This window comes from Zosterops lateralis (genome assembly GCF_965231275.1).
Source record: "Zosterops lateralis genome assembly, chromosome: 1".
Classification (NCBI taxonomy): Eukaryota; Metazoa; Chordata; class Aves; order Passeriformes; family Zosteropidae; genus Zosterops; species Zosterops lateralis.
Window position 1 is genome coordinate 55257112 of NC_139762.1, and position 17660 is coordinate 55274771.

The following is a 17660-nucleotide window of genomic DNA, read 5'->3' on the forward strand; positions in this document are numbered from 1 at the left end:
TTTTAAGATCGTACCAATACAAGTGTCAGAGACTGAAATGTTATGGTTTATGGCTTAAACATATTTATTAAGTACTTTTGCCTATTATAGCAAATTGTATAACAAAAACTGCACAAAAGACCACTGCACCCTGAAGGGACTCCCTGGGCTGAGACCCTCAACTGTGAGTTAAACTGCCTAAGGGATAGAGATAAGAAAAGTAACACAGTTGTTCAGTGCATCTGGGAAATGATGGATAAGACTGAAAGAGCATCTATGGCAGGGATGTCCAGAAGCTTCAGGGTGGAGGCTATAGCCCCAGGTTTATCTGCTGCGAGACTTATACAAACCCTGACACTAAATTGGGGAGCAGGAGAGGTTTTGGATATGTGGTACAGCCTCTAGTCAGAGGCAGTGAACACCCATCCACTGCTGTGCAGGCTTGCCCAACTGCAGGGTCCCTCACCCCAGGAAAGCCACATTTACCAGACATTGATGTGAGGGACAGCATAGGGGATGCCATGGCCCATCAAAGGCCCACTCCAAGGGGTCCCCAAACTCTGCACCCCAGAGCACTGCACGTGATGTGACACATCCACAGTCCTGTGGGTGACAAGGCCAAACTGGCCCTCCTCAGGGAGGGCATCTGGGCATTACCCCTGGCCCATGAGCAATCCATTGGATTCGATACTTTTCAGCAGGGGACCCTCACCAGCAAGAAGACCAGAGGGAGGGGAACAAGACGTCGTTGGAACACATGGAGGGGTGATGTTTCTACTTAATCTATCTCTGTCAGTCTCCCTGTCCTCTCCTCTCAGCCTCCTTTTTCTATTTCTTTCTTTCTTTTCTCTTTCTTTCTCTTTGTCTCTTCTACTATTAAGTAAAACAGATTATTTTTTGGTATAAACATCTAACTTTGTTTGTGTTTTAATCTTGTTTCCAGGAACATTTGAACCCAAGTACATTCAGCTTTATTTACAGAGTTCTCTTTGCTTCTCTGTGATTAGAGCAGATTACAACAACAAGGAAAGTTAAAATTCATAACAAAGGAAATACAAAAGGAAAAAAATAGAAAAAATTACTGTTGATTCAAAATCTGCTTGTTCCACATGTGACTGCAAGCAAGCCCATGGCTTGTAAGTGTTAACATTGTTTGCCCTGCTCAACATGATTTTCAAACTTGTTTTCTAGCCCATCTGCATCAAGTCCCACAGCATTTAGGATTAATAGGCTTTTCTTCTTGCTATCTCATAATTATTATCTGCCATAAAGGAAGATTCTCATGTAAAAGATACTTCTTTTCTCCAAAAGACAAAAGCTATACCAAACTGAGAAACTCTAGCTGTCCCAGAAATAGTTAAAAACCCGCAACCCTAGTTCCCTAAAAACACTGGCAGACAGTATTTCCAAAAAAGCTCCCAAATAAAGCAAGCAATTTTGGAAGAGGAAATTCCTTAAGTTCCCTAGGAAAGACTACTACTTATTTTCCTGTTTATTGTATGTGATATTTTTCATTTAATAATTAATAATGCCAAGAAGAAGAGTGAGGTATCTTCAATTTCATGATTCAAATAGAATCCAGGAGCACGACAATTAACTTCTTTAGATCTTGATCCTCCCAAGAGAAGAAAGTTTCCAACTAGACTTATGTTACGCTTCCCGATTATGCTATTACTTTCTCAGCTGTGAAATGGGAGATGCTGAGAAGCAAATTTGATATCACAGTTAAGACAATTGGAACTAATCTACCCACCTCTACCATTCTGTGCTGCAGAAGATAAGGTTGAGATGCTTTGTAAAAAAAATATATAATTCTTGGTGTTTCTCCTTACTGCTTCTGAATATTTAAGCCTCTTAACACTTAGTGCTTATGCAAAACAGTAAGAATAAGCTACCTAAGTTGTAGTTGAAACAGCAACCAGTATCATAGGACTGAAGAGATTCAGCTCATTTCCATTTAATGTTTTCAGGCACTAATGGTATGAGTCAGCATTCAATTTACTCAATAGCCAAAAACTGTGGGTCTGGTTTACACTGTCAACAGCACATTTCTATTCTCAAACTTCCAAAAATAGTATCCAGATATTGCCTCTATTTCTAATTACCTTTTAAGGTGATGCCTAATGACTTTTATCTTTCTTTTATATATTCCCTGTATTCTTCACACAAATATTTGGAGCTCCATAGCCTATTAATGAATTCATAGCTAGCTTTCCCAGTACTTTTCCCTGCCCTAATAGGCAGAAAGACAAAATACATTTCAAGACCCCTATGCTATCTTGTCTTGGTTCTCCTTAGAAACCAAGCTTGAGAAACAGCTCTTCGAGACACATTTTCATCAATGAGGTTCAGTCCCATCTGAAGGGGAAGGATTTAGAAAGGGCTTGAACTGGAGGGGAATTGCATCACCATTTGTGCTCCTAATTGGTGATTTTTGTCAATCATGCTAATTTACTAAACTTATAAAACTGTATGCACCCCTGGCCGGGGGTGGAGGGTTGGTGGTTTGTGGACATTTTCCATATGTGCCCCAGAGGCCTCTGATAAACACCATTTTTTATATTACCTCCTATACTGATATTATCTCAGAAGTGTGTGCTGTTTCATTTATAGGTGAAGGCAGCAAAGGTGCAGAAAAAAGCACATAAAATTCAGTTATGAGTAGAAAACTGTTTCCCTGTCTGGCATTTTCCTACTTCTACATAAAATACGAGAAGACCTATTCTGAAAAAGTCAGTTCCAGCATTATCCTTCTCAAGAGTCCCATTGTTCAAAATGCTCAGAATTTTACTCCCACAACATATGCATTTTAATATGGTACCTGACTAGGTCATCGTTTGCAGTTTGGTAGCAAAACATAAAAAATGTAAACAAAATCTGTCCTTATCTAGTAAACTTACAGAATATGTTCCCACTGAGAAACCATGCATTTACATTTAATTCTACCCTTTGAAACCAATACCAATTTAATGTGAAATAATAATCTTCAGCTATTCAAGCCAGGAACTGAAGCGAAGACTGTCTGAATTATTCAAGATCATATCTGTCATACAGGAGTCCAGGACAGTCTCAAAAACTTACCTGTATGCGTTTCTTTGTTTTTTGGTACATCACTTTGCTTTTTCCAGTACTGAGTCCAGCTGAAATGAAGTGAAGGTGCTTGATCCCCTCTTAGCAAAAACTTTCTTCCATTGAATTTGAGAGACTCAGACAACTGATGCCTGGTTTCACTGGTCAAGTTTTCATCATTTTTGTGAGCAACGAGTTCCTTCTTTCTTTCATTTTTATCTTTTGGAGTATATGCAACAGAAGATTTCTTACTTGCTTTTGTATTTTTACTATGGTGAGAATCATGTTTTTTCTGACACTCTTTTTCTGCTGGGGGTTTATTCCACACAGGCTTCCGGGGATATCTTTTGTTTACATTATTGTAGCTTTTTTGCTCATCCCCACTTCCAAAAGGTGCATCACAGAATGCCTTTCCAACGGATGATTCTGAAGAGTCAGACTGTGTCAAATCCAAAGATGGAAAATTTTCAAACAGCTCTACTTTCTGTTTGGAGCTTACTCGCTTTTCACGGTCATGTACTTGCCTTCCCTTTTCCCTGAAGCCTCTCCCAGATGTATGCATCAGATGTGTTTTCTTTGGTTTTGCCCCTCGGCTATCGGCATTAGGTACCTCCCTGTCACTCTCAGAGGAGAGAAAATCGCTATATCCTCTAGGAGGTGCTCTTCTACCAGGTACCAGTGCAGCATCTGAAATCCCTGGACCTGCAGCAGCATCAGTAGTACTTTGCCTTATTCTATTTCTAGCATATGCGCTATCATTTCTTAATCTGTGCAATCTTTGGCTTTGCAAGCTGCGATTCTTCAAACTTTTACTGGCACCAAAATATGGGTGGAACTCTTCAGAATTCCCATACTGACTTTCTGAATTACAAAAGCCATGATGCTTTGTGGAAGAGCTTTCATAGTCAGTACTTCTTTCAGAAGACAGACTAGGAATTGGTATATTATTTCTATTCTGATTACTGTTAGAGTCTTTCCTATCTTTATTTACGCAGTTTATATCTGTAGGTTGTCTTTCTCCCAGAACGGAATCAGCAGCATCAGAACTGAAATTCAATGCACCTAAAAAAATAAAAAAATTAATACAAATTCATAAAACTTAAATAGTAAATACTTATTTTCAACCAAACTACCATGCATGCAATGATGCAGAAGTTCAATCATTTCCGTACTTGACAGAACAACTGCAAACAAGTGTCCAGAAACTAGAACTGAATCACACAGGGCTTTGTAGAAGCATTCTTGTCTTGTAATCTTTACAAAAGGACTGTGATGACCAAGAGTTAAGAATATCAAAATAAAAGGTGAAGGAAAACTTTTGAAGCAGTGTAAGATATGCAAGTGTGATAACCAGTGTTTAATATCTAAAGTTTTTCCTAGCATGTTTACATACATCCAAGAACTTGGGAAAAAGGGGTCCTTTAAATACAATGTCTACATCTGAGATTTGAATATTATACAAAACTTTAAATATAAATTAAACGTAGCAGTAGCAACTATGTCCATCATCTCTGATTACACTGTTCTACAAACAGACATATTAAACGGCACAGGGCAACTGTGTTTAGTTACTTTGCTGAGGCCATCAACACGAACCATGCTTCTACTTGAGAGATCTTCTGTAATTTCTATGTCTCTAGATAAAAGAGAAATCCTATGTTGCCCAATTTCCTGTAACACTGTGCCAGTAGGGCCTGCCTGCAATAGAAATTGGTGAATATAAGGCATAGTTTAATTGGCTGTGGCAGATTAGTTAAAGCTTACACAGTAATGTAAAAAAAAAGTAGTTCATAAAATCTCATGGAGGTAGTGCCCATTTTACTGGTTGGGTAGTTTACCTCACGTGGTAGGGCAGAGTGCAGTTTATTCCAGTTCAAAAAAAATAATCAAGCACTTACACCATGACTTAGGCCAAGAGACTCTCCAAAAGGCTAATGCAATCTAGGTTCCTGAACCTCCTACTATTTTTTCAGTAAATATTTTGGAAATTAACATTTTGAAGGGAAGAATAAACCAGAACATTTCAAGACATTAATATACTTTTTTTTTCAGTGAATTTAATTTGCTTCCAAATGAAAGAAGTTTTTTCTAAACCTCTAGGAATGGTCATAGCTGCAGTTGAAAGTTGGCAGTGAAAGTTGGCAGCCAAAGGAAAAAATATAACATATGATTTTGTTGAAGTGAAGCTTTAACCTTAATAAAAATTAGTAATTTAAAATTATGTTTTAGAATGTTTTAACCACATAGCCTAGTTCATACTTTATTTTTTAAAAGAGTAGTTGAAATTATTTTGGGTCTTTTCGCCTTTGCAAAACCTATATTACATATTATTTATACAATATATAATATAATTTATTACCTATACTTACTATATCCATATATATTAACATTACAATGTAACATTGTAGACAATGCGAGCATATGTTATTATATGTTATAACCTGATTTTGAGAGAACAGAATGAGAAGACCAGACACAAGTCTGGTCTTCAAAACAGCTCAAGACTTACTAAAAATCAATCTTAACTCAGGCAAAAAAAGAAGTAGAGATTCAAGTGCTGATCTCTTCTTCCCAGTACCAGCACACATGGGAATGGTTCAAAGCTGTGATCCTCGGCCGGAGGTGGGGGGAAGGGGCAGAGAAGTGTTCAGACTCCACATGAGGGGACACCGTGCCAAAAGTGTGGTCAAAATCTTCAACAGGCCTTCCAGAAAGGTGGTCAATACCCCATGTCTGCCAGTGTCCAAGAGGCAACTGGACAACACTCTTAATATGCTTCAACTTTTGTTCAGCCCTGAAGTGGTCAGGTGTGGAGTCCCTTGTGCCCTTAAAGGAACTTCCAACTGCCCTGCCCTGGGAAGATCACCCCTCCCAGGTGTAACAAAAGGCTTCTCCTCCATGGCTCCTTGCAAACATTGTGCAATCTTCTCTCTGGGTTTCTCAAGTCCACCACCCCTCCTCCCATAGTATCCCCTTTCCCTCTTTCCCCATTGGCTATGGGGCCTGGTGTCCAGTTTACTGTCTTCCCTATGGCCACTTGGCCCCTGCCCTGCCCCCTGTACCACCCATAAACCTGAGACACTGTATATATAACTGAGACAAACCACATGATCGGTCTCTTTTGGCCTCTGGATTCTACCTTTGGCACATGGAATAAATACTTGCTGGAATTAATCCGGGGCTGGGAGTCTTCTGCCTCTCTGTTCAGCTAACCTTGTAACGTGAGTGGATGTGTGAGCTTGAATTGCTGCCTGAATTCTTCTCAAGCAGTTTCTCCAGTGGAGAGGCTGACTGGGATCCAGAAGGGCCGTAGCTGCACTCCGAAGAAGACACACTGTTCCAGTCCGGTCTGGATTCAATGACCATTGCAGGTCCCTTCCAGTCAGACTATTCTGTCATTAGGATTGCAGACCATATCTAGTAGCTACTAACATTAGGCTTATAGATATGAAAGAATCTAGACTGCAAACATCTTTCCTAGAAAGATTCTATTTTTCTCAGCATATGTATCTTGTGCAAAGAACTGCAAATATTGTTTTAAAGTTGTCCATTTTATTTTCAACAGCTACCCTTACTTTCAGTTTTCTCGGTGTTTTGCCAGTTTCCTTTCTATCACTAATAAAGAGCAGTACAATTGTAAACTACGTTTACAGCAGTCATTCAGTATAGACTACTTAAGTTTCATACATTTTGATTTGAAAACAGAATGCAATCCTATAATTACATGCAAACCTTTTTTTTATAACAGCCCATTTTATTAGCTGTTTGAAGTTTTCTTTTGTATTCTCTAAAATTTAAAGCCTGATGGATACCTAAAGTTTATAAAAATAGGTTTTGCAAAACCCACACAGCTTGCCTCTAAAAAGCACATTCTATTTTTATAGACCACTTGTTTCTTTGGTTATGAGATGTGGGATGTAAAACGAATGAAGGAATTAGTCAGATTGACTTTTGGGCACAGCCTCCAAGAAGTCTAACCAGCATTTGAAAAGTAACTGTAGAAGTAATATTTTGAAAGCATTTTTCAAATAATCTATTAAGTCTCCAGAAAAAAAATGAGAAACTGGGATTCAGATATTAAAAAGCACCTCCAAAATATGAATAATTCATTAGCACTTTTTACATCAATAAGATTCCTAATCTTGCTGTCAGCTTCTACATAATGAAGAAAATATCAGAGTGGTAAATTCTACTAAAACTGATTTCTGTCTGCCAAGACAAGAAACTGCAAAATAAATGTACAAGTGTAATAATAAGTAGCTAACACTGGCTGAAATTTGCCTCTGACATGCTTACACATACATACACAAAAATTCAAAGTAAAAAGGATGCCCCAAAGCTAAAGTCCAGCCTATATTTCTATAAAATAAACACAGGATATCATAGTACCTTTATAAAAAAACCTCTATATTGTCTCACCTCTGTGCCTGAGAACATCATGGAACAGATCCTCCTAGAAGTTATGCTAAGGCTCATGGAGGATGGGAGGTGATTTGGGAGAGCCAGTGCAGCTTCACCAAGGGGAAATTCCACCCGACCAACCCAGTGGCTTTCTAGGATGGAGTGACTACACAAGAGGACAAGGAAAGGGCTACAGATATCATTTATCTGGACTCCTTTAAAGACTTTTATATGGTCTCCTGCAACATCCTGCTCTCTCAATCAGAGAGCTGGGTGGACTATTAGGCAGAAAAGAAATTGGCTGCAAAGTCACATCCAGAGAGTAGTGGTCAATGGCTCAGAGTCCTGATGGGGATTAGTGACAAGTGGTGTCTGTCTTGGGATGCAATATGTAACCAAAAATGTTTATTCTATTTTCCATCTGTTGAAACCAGTTGGGGAGGTGTTTTCTTTATTTCTTGTATAACCCATTCCTCATAACTCCAGGGGGGAGGGGGCAGGTGCCTTCTGCTAATGGGTCAACTGTTAAAACCAGGCAGAGCAATGTTCCTTATCTCTTTCATAACCCCTCCTCCCTCAAGGGGGGATATCTGCTGTTAATGGGCCCTTAAGGCTCACCACGTGACTGATAAAATTACATCATCCCATTGTGGGATACTCTACTCAGGGGGGGAGCAAACCATTCCTACCTAAATAAAAACTGAGACTCAGAAACACCAGGCAGCCTGTTTTCCACCGGATTCCACAGGAAGAGCACACCCATCTCATCACCACTGGACATTTCTACAGAAACATCTCAAATCCAACACAACCGCATCTGTTACTTCAGGAGGATTTATTTGGACTGCTTCCAACACCCTGACCAACAGGGTGTCAGGTCATATTTCTGACTGTCAGGGTTTCTAGGATTTTTGTTCGTTTGTTTGCCTTTTTCTTTTTTAACTATATTTGTATTTTTAATATTCCTAGTAAAGAACTGTTATTCCTATATCTTTGCCTGAAAGCCTCTAACTGCAAAATTATAATAATTTGAAGGGAGGGGTTTTACATTCTCCATTCCAATGGGAGCACCAGCCTGTCTTTCCAAACGTAGACAGTGTCCCTCAGGTGTCTCTATTGCAACCACCGTTGTTCAATATCTTCATTAATTATATAGTCATAGAGATACATTGTACCCTCAGCAAATGTGCAGATGCCTCCAAGCTGAGTGGTGCAGCTGACACACCTGAAGGATGGGATGCCACCCCGAGGGACCTGGACAAGCTCAAGAAGTGGGCCCATGGGCCCACAGGAATCTCATGAGGTTCAATAAGACCAAGGGCAAAGTGCTGCACCTGGGTCAGGGCAACACCCAGTATCAATAAAGGCCGGGGGATGAACAGATCAGGAATGCCCCTGCTGAGAAGGACTTGCTATGAGAGGCAGACATGACCTGACAACCACATGTTCACAGCCCAGAAGACCAACTGCATCCTGGGCTGCATCAAAAGAAATGTGGCCAGCAGGTCAAATGAGTTGATTTATACCTTCTACTTTGCTCTGAGTACCCTGCACCTGGAGTGCTGCATCCAGCTATGGAGCTTCCAGCACATGAAGGAAATTAACTTGGTGAACTGAAGCAAGTGTGGAGGAGGCCACTAAGATGGCTGGAAGGATGGAGCATATCTCCTCTGAGGAAAGACTAAGAGAATTTAATTTGTTCAACCTGGAGAACAGGCTCCAAGGTGACCTGACTGCAACTTTCAAGTACCTGAAGGGAACCCACAAAAAAAATGGACAGACTTTTTAAAAAAGCATGTAGTGACAGGACAAACAGGTGTGGCTTCAAACTTGGAGAGGAGAGATTTAGGTTAGATATAAGGAAGAAAATCTTACTATGACAGTGGTAAAGCACTGGAACAAGTTGCCCAAAGCAGGGGGTTCCATTCCTGGAAGTTTTCAAGGCCACACTGGATGACACTCTGAACAAGCAGGTCTATGGAAGATGTCCCTGCCCATCAGAGGGGGGTTGAAACTAGATGATTTTTAAGGTCCCTTTAGCCCAAGCCAATCAACAATTCTATGACTTTAACATCCCTATGAACTTTGGTTTGAATTAGAATGAAGCATATGAAAGCCACATGGTTTCATGCCTGTTCTGCCACAACAGAACCCCTTCAGCATTAACTGTTGATAGAGACAGAAGGCCCTGGCAAAGAGGCAGTCCTTGTGAACTATCTTTAAGAAAAATAATTTGATAAGGACACATTTAAAAATACGAAGCAAATTAACAAGTACTCATCTCATTTTAGTTAGTACAAGCTTATCTTCAAAAACAGAGTTTATACTTGGGAACAGTACAGCCAATAGCTTAGGTACTTTTTTTATTAATACATTAAGGATGACATTGGAAGTTGCCACTTAACGACATTATGCCTAAGTAACATATTTTAGAAGAGTTTCAGGAAGCTATATTCAATTATATTTTTAAGAACCATTAAATAATGTACTTTAATTACTATGAAGTTGATAATTAAAAACAAACATAAGAGAGAAAAATATATTGACAAAGTTAATCAGAAAAAAAAAATAACACAGTCCACAGAACATGGACTTAGTCATCAGAGTTAGTACTTCTTTATTCTTAAATTAATTCAGCTTTATCTCCCAGACAGGAAGAACTGATTTCCTTCTGAAGTTTCTGATCAATATAAAACTGGATTGAAACAAACAATACTGATTATTACCATTCTTTATGAATAAATTTCAGACATCTTTTAACTGACTTTTTTAATGAGATACCCATAAATTCAGCCAAAAATAGTGCATTGCACTGTGTGTAAAAATAGCTTCTTCGGTACCGTGTGTTTGGTTTCACAATGCAAAAATTATACAAAAATATTAGGTGTCCAAAGGAGGACAACAGAGATGGTAAAAGACTACATGACATGAGGAGCAGCTGAAAATATCTGCTTTGTTGAGCTTGGAGGAGACTGAGGGGTTACCTCACTGCTGCCTACACTTTTCTCATGGGAGGAAGTGGAGAAGCAGTTGCTGATTTCTTCTCACCAGTGTCCAGTGTTAGGACACAAAGGAAAGCTTAAAACTGGTCACAGTGTTCAGATTGGAGAGTATCAGGAAAACCTTCAATTAAAGGGTGGTCAAGTACTGGAAAAAGCTTTATAGGAAAGTGGTCATGACCCCAAGCTTTTCAGTATTCAAGAACTGCTTTAATAATGCACTTAAGACATCTGATTTAATTTTTAGATTGCCCTGTGTGATTCAAGCATTTGACTCAATGACTCTTGTGAGTCTCTTTTCACTCAGAATACTCTATGAATAGATGTTCTATTTATATACTGTCTCTCACCTGTAAGACAAAGCTAACTTCAGGATGGATTTCTTTAGTTTTAAAGCAATTCAAATAACCTATTATTTCACCTAGAGATAGATGACAGTAGATTGTGCACAAAACAATCTATTTGTGTCAGCATTACATATATCCAGACAACAGATGATTCATCAGCTGCACACGAGATGCAAGTTAAATGGAAGACACTCTCTGCAGCTCTTAAAATTCCTGTGTTAAACAGCAGAACAACAACCCAAAAAACAAAAGAAAAAACCCACAAGCAAACAAACAAACGCAAAAAACCCCAAGCAAACAAAAAAGGAATGGTGCATTATGGAAATCTGAGGCCTTCCCCATAGCACTGGAAGCTTTAAACCAGACTACCAAGTTTATATTTTCTGATCACTAACACATTCACCTACAGCATCTTAAAATTTTCAATATGACACAGATTTGCAAAATGTTGAATTTCTTCCTAAACAGGAGTTACATTGTTTCAGGCTTAATGACTCAAGCAGTGCAACTCATTTCCAGGCAAAACAATCTGGATGCCCAAAACTCATTGTTTATTTCAACTATATTAGCTCATGCCAAAAAAGACATGCTCCCTTCCCACAACTCTTGCTGGAAATCATTAGAGAATAACACCCAAAATCAGCCTAACCACAGAACTACAGAATGGCTCATTTTGAGACTTCTATAGATCATCTAGCCCAAAAATCCTGCCCAAAAAGGGTCAGTTTGCCATAATTGTGACCAGCTGGATTTTGAGTATTTCCAAGGACAGAGAGGCCATGACCTTTCTGAGTAACCTGCTCCAGTGTTATTACCATTCACACAGTAAAAAGGCTGTTCCTTGTGCTCAGTTAGAATTTCGTATGTTTTGTACCTGTGGCCTCTTGTCCTTTAATTTAATACCACTAAGAAGAATTTGGTTGCATATTCTTTATTTCCACCCTTTGAATATTTGTACACAGCACTAAGATCACTCTGAGACTTCTTGAGACTAAACAGTTCCACTTCTCTCTACCTCTCCTTATGTGAGGGATGCTCCAATTCCTTAATTGTCTTCCTGGCCCTTTGCTGGACTCGGCCCAGTATGAACTGGACTGTCCATGTCTTCCTTGCCCAGAACTGGACACAGTGCTCCAGGGTTGGCCCCATCTCACCTTTTTGGCAAAGCTGTTCTCCAGCTAGTTAGTCCCCTGCGTCTATTGGTGCACAGTGAGGTGGTTTTGTCTTATGATATTGTCCAGTCCCACATCCAATTCACTGCATCCACACTTCCAATGGAAATTAAAAGTTTTAGCCAGCCCATTTCAAGATGACATGGGAGAGAATTCGATAGTAGGATTTCATCATAAGTAGTTTCATCATCCTAACAAAAGGGCCTACTACAAAATAGATTTTGCATATGGAAAACAAATATATTTTAAGTTTTCACTTTCTTCTTCCCCCTTACAGTGGGCTACTCAATGCTTTATAGCAATTCCCTGATTATCTTCACCTTATATCTTCACCATGTATAACACCCAGCTGTGGTTGTGATTGCAAAAAACCAAAACTATATTCAACAGCAATTACAGCAACTGATGGGAAAAAAATCCATTAACAGCTATTAAATACAATCCACTTGCCCCTTCTTGGTGCACAGGGACCAAAACTAGAAAGATGCATCAATGTGAACAATTATTATACAATTGCCTTGCTGCTTATATTTTTCCTCTTTTTCTCCTAAAATAATTTCCTTGGTCTCAATAATTTTTCAAAACATCCTAGATGGGCAGCACATCTGCAGTGACTCAAAACTGTCACTCTTTGACCCTCGTTCTACCCTGAGAACAGTTTTTAAGCTTTCAGAATCAGACACTTGCTCTGTCCCTGCAGTTGCAGTGCAAAAGCCACTTTCCACTCTAATACTGCACATGTACAACTCAAAACTAACCTGTGAGATTTTTCTTGAGAGCATAGTATTACCACAAAAAATGGACCAACTCCAGAATTTAATCCCAAGTAACAATATTTATGTTATTTTAAGTATTATAAGGCAAGTGTAGAAATGGTGCCCCATCCAGACTAATCTACTGCTTTACAATAAAGCAATTTTTAGCCCAGTATACCTAGGACTCTTTATTCCCATACTTGTATACTCTACAAAAGATTTCACAATCAGAGTTGACCTGCAGCCTGACAGAATGAAAAAATAAACAGAAAAGAAGAAATTTGACTGCACCAGCTTTACTGAAGCTCTGTTTCTCCTCTCTGTACCATGTCCCAGGCCATTTCACTTCTGTCAAGGCAATTTGTGGACCCATTCTCATACCACCAAAAAATGAACTCAAATAACTTCTCCATCATGATAGCCAGGCTGCCAAGAACAGGGGATGCTCTTAAGGACATTGGCTGCTGATAATCTGAATTAGCATCAGGATGCTGCAAAAGTAGAGAATGATACTTCTTCACCCGAAACACAAAAGTCCAGGATTCTCCCTGACAGAAATCCAACAACTCTATGAACAATTTAATTAGTCAGCTCATCAACTGACCTCAATGTGAGATTGATTACTGGAGAAGGTCTACCTGGATTACAATAAAATTAAGTGATAATGAAAAAAACTAAGTATCATTAATTACTCTCAGCAACAGTGTTATTTCTAGATACATACTCACCACAAAATTACATAAGGGCTCTTCTATTGTGAAGTACAGTACAGGACGAATAATTAAATGCAAGGCTGAAACATCACTCTTGAAAGGTTTCCTACCCACTCCTCAGCAACCATAACCAATAAAACTAAAATTAATCAGAATCTGCATCATAAGTAAGCAGGACAAAACAAAAGAAGAAGCGTTTTCTTGCATGTTGCCCTCAGCCCCTGTCCAGGCCGTGTCCCTAGGACGCTCTCAGTGTATCAGTGAGCCCCTGCCCAGACCCCTCTGAGCTGGCAGCACCTGCTCTAAGCAGTAACCTCCTCCATACCCAAGACTTCTACTCAGAAGATTTCTTCTCTGCAACGCCTCAATAAGCTGCAATTTCACAGCAGCTCGTGGGCTTGAGACGTTGTCATTGTCACCGCTCTGTGCGGACCGCCTAACACCTGGGTGTCAAGGACACGGGTGGGCAGAGAGCAGACAGGTGTTCCGGTAACCAAGCTCTTCTTGATGTATTTTTTCTGGCGTTACCAGAGACGTTACACTCGTTTGTCACACACCAGGAGCCAGCACGTTCCTCCCCGGGTAAAATTCCTCCTCCGGGGCCCTGCGGCAGAGGCGAGCCCGGCCATTTTGGGCGATACAGACGCGGCGAGTCTCGGCGGGCAGGGCCGGGCCGGGCCGGGGCACCGCCACAGGTGCTGCCTCAGCCCGCGCCCTTCCACTACCCAGCGTCCGGCGGCGGCCGCCCCGCCGCCACTGTCTGCCCGCTGGTACGGCCGGGGAGCGAGCACGACTCCCCTCCTTCACTGCGCCCACCCAACCCCGCAGCCCCGCTCCGCAGCCCGGCTCCGCAGCCCCCTGCCCCCAGCGAGCCCCGCTCACCTGAGCCGGGCCGCGCCTCCGCCATGCCCGCGCCAACCCCGCGCCGCCCTCCGCCGGCCCGGCCGCCGCGCACGCGCACAGCGCCGCCGCGCCAGCCCCCTCTCTCTGTCCGCACGCATGCGCACCAGGGCGGGGCCGGGGCCGGAGCGCAGCACCAACTCGGTGTTGGGTTCCGGTAGCGCCGCTCCTCCAGTGGCCCGAAAGAGCTGGAAATCGGAAACCTTGTGTGATACTGCCAAGGAGGAAGAAAAGAAGAGTAACTAGTGAGAAAGAAGTGCTAGCTCTGGCAATATATTGACCTTGCCGCCAGCATTTCAGAGCCCGGCCGGGCGGCCACGAGCAGGAGGGCGGGCTCAGGACAGCTCGGCCTCAGTGTGTATTAAAGAGGTGCTTTCTCTAGGCACAGGGATGTGTTATCAGGCGATCTTGGGCGAGGTAGCGGAGACATTAAAGTCCACGCAAGAGTTCCCATACTGCAGCCGGTGCTGCAGACAAATCTTGTGCTCCAGCTACAAATACTCCAAGAGCTGCATGATTCATCATACTGCGGGTTTCAGCAGCACCGTTTCACCATTTTATGATTCACACTTGCCTGCAGAGGTTTGCAGTGCCATGGTTACAGTGCATCTGCTGAACAGCTCAAGGGCTGTACAGAGCTGCTGATTTTTTACAGACTGCAGAGAATGTTCATAGTTCCATAACATCAGCAGCTCTGAAGAAGGACACCTCAGGAGCACTGCTGCACACAGCCCGTCTGCATTTTGACCTCCACACCCCATTCTAGTGAAATTCTCCGTTCAAAGTTCCACTTGCTGCACAGTGCTACTGTTCATAGTGGGCAAAGTTCATGGCTTTAAAGTCCTTAAAGAACTTGTGGGTTACTGCAAAAACATTAGCTACTGAAATGCCCCGAGACTCCTGCCACTGCTGCAAAGGAAGTTGCAAATCAGTATGGCAACGGCCTTATGAAGATGCTACATGATTGGCCAAGCACTTGGAGTGTATTTGAAGTGCTTTGCTGTATGTAAACATGGTGGTTGTCTAAGGTTGCAAAGAAAGGTATGTGTCAGTAGCATCCTTTCAGAGATGGTGTATGGTTTTCCTACTGCTGTCAAGAAAATTACATTAGTCCTCTAGTGCCCATAGACTTCTCTGTCACTACTGTAAAGATGTGGCCATAATATTCACATAGAACTACTACAAAATTTCACTGTTTTTCATGAATACCACAGCACTACCACTTCAATATGCACACTTTTTTTTGTTATCAACAGGAAACCAGTCACTGCCTGGAAAGCACCAAGGAGGTTTTCCTGTATGTTCTGCTGCACAGTTGCTAATGGTTAGGTCTGTATAGGTTTTCCTTTGTTCCCACTTTTCCCTTTTTATCTAAACGGTTCTGCTTGTGGGGTTTTTTCCCCTTTCCTATCTTTAATTTGCATTGGGTCAATTCCAGCCATTCCTGATAGCCTAACTTAACTGCCCCACATTTCTCTACAGGCATCTGCTTTTATTTTCTTCTTTAGTTTGGCCAAAATAGCCTTTTTATATTTTCCTCATAATTTCTTTTTTTCACATCAGGGATAGTGGAAAGGATCTCCCCACTGTATCATACACCTTCTCTTAAAACGTATCTTTTGTTTCTATTTTGTCATGCTTGGATATTTATCTTCAATCCTTTTGCCACTTATCACTCATTTCTTTGCTCAGTGGCTGCTTCTCATCTGAACAGTATGACTGTCAGGATCTAGCAGGGCCAGACTGCTCCCGTCTGGATGTAGAAGATAGAGCTGGGAGCTAAAAGTCAGCAAATTCGATACCTGAGCAAGAAGAGCAAAGCAGGTTCACCAAGAGTCCAGGCAGCAGGCCAGGTTGCCATGCAAGCCTGTACTGACAGGGGAGCTCAAGACAGAAGACAGAGAGCAGAAGTCAGAGAGGTTAGGCACAAGCATACCTGCAACATAGTTCAGGCACAAAGAAAGAGAGCAGGTGTTTCAAAGCAGTGAGGGAAAGAACAAGGGGCAGGCACTCACTGAAGCTGGTGTAAGCTCATCCAGACAAACACCCAGAATGTCAGGAGAAGGGACATGGGAAAGATGTACTCAGGGCTCTTACAGTCATCTCTCCTATATGCAGCAGGGATGACAGTAAACAGCCTTGCCTTTCAAGGGAGAGGGGGAGATGAGGCAGGGAAGCAGGAGGAAGACTCTGTGTCAGTGTGCATGTCAAAGAGGATGAATCTCTAATAGAAACACATTCACTCGAGGAAGACTCTGTGTCAGTGTGCATGTCAAAGAGGATGAATCTCTAATAGAAACACATTCACTCCTGAATTGTCATCATGGTATAGTCATTTCTAAAAACCAGTCAGCCCATGGTGGGGTCACTGCTCAGGACATCCCTTCACATGAAGACAACAAGGTTGTTATGATGTGGAGATTCTGGTGAGAAAGATGAAATGGACTACAGCCAATAAACTACAAGTCTAGATGGTCAGCATGAGTCTCCTGCACACACACAATACTCTCTTGTGCAAAGTATTTCCTGGAGTTCCTGATTTTTGAAGAGGCTGTTCCTAGGTATTTCCAAATGCCATTCAGGTTACAATCCCTGCAGCCAGGAGCAGTAATTTAATACAGTACTCTGTACACCTCCAGGCCAGGGAGGAGTTATAAGGTGCTGCAAGCACAGTCAATTGCAGCACACAGTGATGCTCTCTCTCTTTAGTTCTTTCCTTCCTTACATAAAGCCCTTAAGACAAGAGAAAAAAAAAAAAAAAAGTCATCCACCAATATGTGCTTTCATTTTAAAAAATGCCTGTTGCTGGGGACAGCTTTTTAGAAGCATCCTTCTAAAAGCTAAATTTGGGCATAAAATTGAAATAGCATCCAAACTTGTGACAGATAAAAAGTAAACCACACCATAAGACAGTCTAAAAGAATTTGAGGAACAACTTGCATAAGGAATAAAATCTAATAATAAATCCCCTTTCAAACACTCCAGGCACTGGCTGTGTGCCTGACACACTGCAGTACCAGTAAAATTGAAAGAAGAAGAAAATAACAGAAAATTTGTGTTCACTACAGCAGAGATGGATGAAAGGCTCCCAAACCAGTTCTTTTTTTATGGGGGGACTCACTAGGGGTTATGTCTTGAAAGATTCCATATGTAACAAAGAGCTTATGGAATATATAGGCAAAATTAATAATAACAAATCACAAGGATCACACAGTATATAACCAGCAATTCTAAAAGAATTCAAGAGTGAACTACAAACTGTCCTGAAATATCTCTAGTACAAAACTGATTTAGTAGCAGAAGGCAGCTACAGCTGACTCTTGAA

The 17660-nt window shown here is 41.2% G+C and overlaps 1 protein-coding gene across 2 annotated transcripts in view; it reads right to left on the reverse strand.

The window, feature by feature from the left end:
* Positions 1 to 14368, reverse strand: part of NFX1 (nuclear transcription factor, X-box binding 1) — a 53025-nt gene extending 38657 nt beyond the window's left edge. For both annotated transcript variants that reach the window (XM_083855249.1, XM_083855250.1), the window contains exons 1-2: positions 14318 to 14368; positions 3061 to 4110 (exon numbers count right to left, since the gene is read on the reverse strand). In XM_083855249.1, the coding sequence (XP_083711375.1) occupies positions 3061 to 4110; positions 14318 to 14342 (1075 nt within the window). In that variant the 5' untranslated portion in view covers positions 14343 to 14368. The remainder of the gene's footprint in view (positions 1 to 3060; positions 4111 to 14317) is intronic.
* Positions 14369 to 17660: the final 3292 nt, after the last annotated feature.